The 5,711-nt window shown below is 36.6% G+C and overlaps 3 protein-coding genes and 1 long non-coding RNA gene across 4 annotated transcripts; 3 read left to right on the top strand and 1 right to left on the bottom strand.

Annotated features, from left to right (window-relative positions):
* Positions 1 to 6: 6 nt before the first annotated feature.
* On the bottom strand, positions 7 to 579 carry LOC109586196 (uncharacterized). Its single transcript, XM_020002367.1, has 3 exons — positions 388 to 579; positions 257 to 341; positions 7 to 211 (listed from the first exon to the last, which is right to left on the bottom strand). Exons 1-3 carry the CDS (start codon positions 437 to 439, stop codon positions 31 to 33), a joined length of 318 nt encoding a protein of 105 aa, XP_019857926.1. The 5' UTR covers positions 440 to 579; the 3' UTR covers positions 7 to 30.
* A 741-nt stretch (positions 580 to 1,320) lies between these two features.
* On the top strand, positions 1,321 to 2,160 carry LOC109586191 (kelch domain-containing protein 4-like). The gene is made up of 4 exons (XM_020002364.1): positions 1,321 to 1,524; positions 1,570 to 1,796; positions 1,884 to 2,003; positions 2,141 to 2,160. The coding sequence occupies exons 1-4, from the start codon at positions 1,349 to 1,351 to the stop codon at positions 2,158 to 2,160; spliced, it is 543 nt and encodes a 180-aa protein (XP_019857923.1). The 5' UTR covers positions 1,321 to 1,348.
* Positions 2,161 to 2,181: 21 nt separating this feature from the next.
* On the top strand, positions 2,182 to 4,647 carry LOC109586198 (uncharacterized). Its single transcript, XR_002186870.1, has 3 exons — positions 2,182 to 2,314; positions 2,476 to 2,608; positions 4,523 to 4,647. It is a non-coding gene; the product is annotated as an uncharacterized LOC109586198 (long non-coding RNA).
* Positions 4,648 to 4,678: 31 nt separating this feature from the next.
* Positions 4,679 to 5,703, top strand: LOC109586190 (seven transmembrane domain-containing tyrosine-protein kinase 1-like; the record flags this gene model as incomplete). Its single annotated transcript, XM_020002363.1, has 1 exon — positions 4,679 to 5,703. A coding segment is annotated over exon 1 (531 nt), but the record flags the coding sequence as incomplete, so codon positions are not given.
* Between the last annotated feature and the right edge of the window lie 8 nt (positions 5,704 to 5,711).

Here is a 5,711-nt window from a genome sequence, read left to right as displayed (position 1 = left end):
CCATCAATGAGTTTTCACATAACTAATAACTTACCGTTTCACATGTAGTTTATATTTAATAGAAATGTGTCTCCACATAGCTCGATATCCAAATAATTGTGGTGAAGAACGTAATTCTCTGGCAATTGCACTTCTAACTGTGTCATCACTAGCATATCCACCACGTCTTTTTAAACCAAGATACTTTAGTCGAAGTTTTAACCAAATCAAACTAAAAAAGGCCGGTTACAACTCAGTCTATAGAAAATAATTATACCTTCTTTTAACACCATGAACTTCTTTTAAACGCTGAAGAATAAGCATGTATGTTCTTTCAGACTTAAAATACTCCTTTATTAGGTCTGCAGAACTATATAAATAACAGTTTAAAGGAAAGCTAAATCTTACCATCTACTCTACTATTGGAAGTCATTTTCTCTATCTCTATTGATTCAGTCATAGATATCTATGATTAAGTAACTATGCCGTTTTCATAACGGCCGACCCCGGGGTAGGCCCCACCCGCTAACGATTTTTACCGGCCCCGTTGACGGGTTAACTGAACGGGCCCGTCAACGGATTATACTTCTGGGCCACCATACAAAACACTTTTTCAGACAACACCGTAGATTTATAGTGATGAGATATTTCTCTTTTAAAAGAGTCTATTCAGTTTTGTAGCTACTTAAATGATCATAAACTTAAATGAAAGATTAAACTAAAAGCCTAAGAGAAAAAGGTACAAAACAAAACTGACAGCTTAAAACAACTTGACAGCGGGTAGTACCGTCACTTTAGGACAGAATTTCATACAGACCATAAGCGCAGTCCTCTTGAACAAAGTATCAATGAATAGCTATGACCTTGATCTTTTCGTCTGTCCTAAAAATGTAGCGGTAAGTTCATACTAGACATGTATTATAGTTGTAAACGGGCAGTGAAGATCCTCCATTTTGCTCACTCGCGGGCAACTTGCATAAGCCATAGATCTACGTCGCTAGGCAACGAATTACATTCTATGTAATTTGACTAATTTCCCTGTGGTAGTGTGGTTTCCAATCCCTTTCATGTAGTATATTGTCTAGTCAGGCGGAGCCTGACCCTATATTGTCTATGCCCTTTCCAATCCCTTTCATTTAGTTAGTTTAGTCCGGCTAATATCTATGATGGCAGCTAAAGGTCCTGGAAAAGGCGAGGGAAAAGGTGACTCGCTATTAGTGTATCATTCAGTTACTGTTTACCTCTTGTAGCCTCGGACTATCAACCAGTGAAGAGGGAGAGACACTCCACTGTACGGGTAGGAGACTACCTGTATATGTGGGGTGGGACTGATCTTCCTGGAGTACATAATAATGAAAAGAAGAAATCAATGTATTCTGTCATGGAGGTGTACCACTTGGTGACTGGTAGGTGGGAGCAGATACCCACCACTGGTAACCCTCCACTGGGTGTTAGGAGCTATGCAGCTGCTGCCATTGGAAATGAAATATTTTATTTTGGAGGCTATTGTGGTCATGGTGACTGTTGTCATAATAGTTTATACAGGTAAACATGATAGTTACTGATAAATATTACATGATATTTATACAGTTTTAATGTCGATACCTTCAACTGGAAGGAACTCTCTCCTACTACATCTCGTCATGGTCCTATGATGAAGAAGCACTGTGACATGATAGCAATAAAAGTGAATGGTGAGGACTATCTTGTAGTAATTGGAGGACATGGACCATCTTCTAATAATGCACCAAAACAACCTGGTGCCCAGTACAGTGATGATAGGAATAATGAAATACATTTTTATAAACTCTCATCAGGTCAGTATAACAACACATAATAATATTAATACTGTGTTTTATTTATAATCAACAAACTGATCATTAATTATATATTTGTTATTTTAGGTGATTGGATATCACCAACTGTCACTGGAGACAGACCACCTCCTATTAGCTCCTTCACTTTAACATCAGTTGATAATTCTAGTGCTATATTATTTGAAGGCCTCACTGCTAACGGAAGGAGTAACAATGTATATATTCTTAATTTTACTGATACATCAGGGGTGAGTGTATTATTAGTATAGTTATATTAATTATTAATTAATCTTGTTATTTATCACTGTGGTTTATGATGTTTAAATTTTATTTTATCATTTTAGAATTGTTTAAAGTTATCTAATCCTGGAGGATCAGTACAATGGCCTAAGGAAAGATGTGCTCATTCCAGTGTATTGATTAACACTAGCTCAGGACCACACCTACTAGTGGTGGGTGGGATTGGTGTTTCTGATCTTTGGATATTTGATATTAAAAATAAATCATGGAAGGAACTGGTAAGTATTGTGGGTGTGGTTTAGACTTTTTGGGTGGAGTTTATGGTTTTAGATAAACTATTAAGGAATGATTTAATCAAATTTTAATAACAATACATGTACATGTACAGTACGTGACAATGAATATTACAAATTATATTTATTATAATCCTCCTTTACAGTTTAATATACCAAAGAATGTCACTGATAGATATTTTCATTCTCTCTCATTGTGGAATGTAACTCCAACCACTAACTGGGTAATTGTGTTTGGAGGAGAGATTTCATGCACTGATACAGCAGTTATTGAACTCAGTGAGTACATGTAAATACAAATGTATTGAATATTAGTAATGCAGTAGCGTTACTTAGTAGGATTCATTCCAAAACAATATGGCTGCCACTATTTTTGCAGCCTTGCCGCATACCAGGAAAACGAGCTCCTATGCTTTCCAAACTTCTTAGAGGACCTTATCTTGACCAGAGGACTCTATTGGTACCACTAGCGTAGCTCTAAATACTAGCGTATAGCTCATATAGCGTGGCTTGATACTAGCGTATAGCTCGATACTAGCGTAGCTCATTCCAATATGGCCATAGCATCAGTATTTAGCCAATTGGTAAGTAAACAGACTGAGAAACAAAATAAGAAGCAGCCTGTTTAGGTGACACGTGTCGGACATGGCCGTTATTTATTGCAATAACCATTAATCATTTTATTAGGCGAATAGTTCGAATAGCAAAAAAACTATTTGAATATTGCTATAACGAACAAATCTCACTATTTGTTTCAGCCTGATGATAACAATTCACCACAATAGCAATCGACACCATCTTTAAAAATTTTTTTTAATATTATAAAAAATCAACACAAACATGCAAGAACATAAAAAATTAGAAAAACAAGATGGAGTAGGATTTTAGAGCAAATTTGTAAAAAAATGACAGAAACAAGGGCAAGTAGGATTTTGAACGACCAGCCAAAGTACGAAATGAAAATCCTACCCTCGTGAAGCAAATTCTACTTTACATTGCACGGTGGTCTGTAATTCTTATATACATAGCAACATTAAAAGTACAATGTAGAGTAGAATTTGCATCAAAAGAGTAGGATTTAATTTTGTATTTTTGTTGGTTGTTCGAAATCCTACTTGTCCTTGTTTCTGTCACTTTTTGACAAATTTGCTCTAGAATCCTACTCCATTAAATTTTTTTATGTTCTTAATAATTATAAATTCACAGTATAGCCTTTTGGTATAGGATATTATTCACCAGATTTGCTTTATTAACTGACATAATAATACAAAATATAAATGAATGCAATTAATAATCAGTATATGATATTATATCAAAGGTGTACCTACAATAGTAGCTGATTATATATAGTTATTATTAGACATATGTACATGTATCATTACATTACTTGTCAAGTTGTCATTGACTAGCTATTCTGTATTTTTGATTAATGATACCATATATACTATATCCCAGTTGAGTTTGGGACAAGAAAAACTGGAATAACTTTTTATAGGAAAGTGAGATAAGGATGAAACTTTCACAGGTCCTTAGTTGCCAAAGTCCATCAAAATCTGTGAAACTTTGGGTCTCTCAGCCCTTGGGAACCCTGAGAACCAGGTTCTCCCTATAAACCCAATGGCATACCAAAGCTAACCGCAATGACGTTCTATGATGTCATAGTTTACATAAGCACATGTAGTCCAGCGCCCAAACTGATAATTTTTCTTTTAAAAAGCTAATAGAACAAGATTTTCAGATAATAATGGCCTTTATGAAAACTAGTTGACTCCAGCAGCTATTGTACTGCTTATCAGCAGCAGCAAGACTGTTTTAAGAGTGAAACAACACAGCCGCCATTCCTCTATGAATATAATTATAATATGTCATTTTGTGACGTAGCTACATTTTTCAAATTCCATGCAGCTGCTTCTACTTCCGTCCCAAACTGAACTGGGATATAGTATACATTGTAGTTCCAAATTTCATCCATCAAAAATTTCGTAGATCTCAATTTTTTGTTAAAAATAATGTTTGTTGATAAAATTTTTGTGATTTCTGTTATTAATTTATATACTACCCATGTGGAACAAAAATTTTGTTGGTTAAAAGTTTCGTCAAAAAAATTTACCTGACGAATTTGACAAAAATTTAGAGCTATACGGTATATAGTTATGTAATGTACATGTTGCTAATATTGCTTTATTTTTTTAGTCCTTAAAGAAACTCAAATCTCGGGCCTTTTCACAAAGAAACATATCAATGATTGGTCTACTAGTTTAATACCTCTGGACCAGTATCAAGAGAAACTACAAGAAAGGAGAAGAGAATGGGAAGCATCTCAACCTGTTCAACCTGAGGATAGAAGAGAAATAGACCGTCTGACACGTGTACTACAAGAAAGGGAAAGGGAACTTCAGGAGGAGAGAAGAGAAAAGGAACAAGTTAGAAACAGACTACAGCAACAACTTCAAGAAAGAGAACAACAATTTCAAGAAGCACAGCAACAAGGACAAGAAAGAGAGAGGGAAATTCAATAAGCAAGGGAAAGAGAGAAGCGGGCCAGGGAGCAACAGCAGAATCTTCAGCAACAGCTGCAAGAAAGAGAGAAGGAAATTCAACAGGGTGGGGAAAGAGAACAGGGTCTTCAACAACAGCTTCAACAAGCTCAACAGCACCTTCAGGAAAGCCAGCAACAAGGACAAGAAAGAGAGAGGCAAGTTCAGGATCTTCAACAACAGCTTCAAGAAAGAGAACAGCAGCTTGAGGAAAGAGAGAGAGAGTTCCAAGAAAGAGAGAGACAACTTGAAGAGCAGATACAAGTGGCAGAGTCTTCCTGGGTAGTGAATAGAAGAGAGATTACCATGACAGAGGTAGTCCTTGGTAAAGGAGGATGGGGAGAGGTCAAAGTAGCTGGTTTTCGTGGTCTTAAGGTTGCTGCAAAGTGTCTCTACGAAATTATCATCTCTCCTCATAACATTACGAAATTCTCTCGTGAAATGAATATTGCTTCTAAGCTACGTCATCCTAACCTCCTTCAGTTCATAGGAGCCACTACAGAGGGTAATCCAATCATCCTGACAGAGCTAATGCCCACCAGCCTAAGAAAAGAATTAGAGACTGGAGGACTGGCCTATCATGCTGTACTAAACATCAGTTTAGATGTAGCCTGTGCTCTCAATTACCTTCATCTCTTCAAGCCTCATCCTATACTACATAGAGATGTCAGCAGTGCTAATGTACTCCTTCAAACAACAGGAGGAGTGCATGGAGGTTTGAGGGCTAAAGTATCCGACTATGGTACTGTTAGTCTTCAACCTCTTGCTAGAACATGCAATCCTGGTAATCCTGTCTATTCAGCACCTGAAGCAGCCAATCCAAGGCAGCACTCTCCTTCAATGGA

The sequence above is a fragment of the Amphimedon queenslandica genome, unplaced genomic scaffold (assembly GCF_000090795.2).
Source record: "Amphimedon queenslandica unplaced genomic scaffold, v1.1 AMPQUscaffold_12927, whole genome shotgun sequence".
Classification (NCBI taxonomy): Eukaryota; Metazoa; Porifera; class Demospongiae; order Haplosclerida; family Niphatidae; genus Amphimedon; species Amphimedon queenslandica.
Note: the sequence above shows the minus strand (reverse complement) of the source record. Positions and strands in the feature narration are given on the sequence as shown.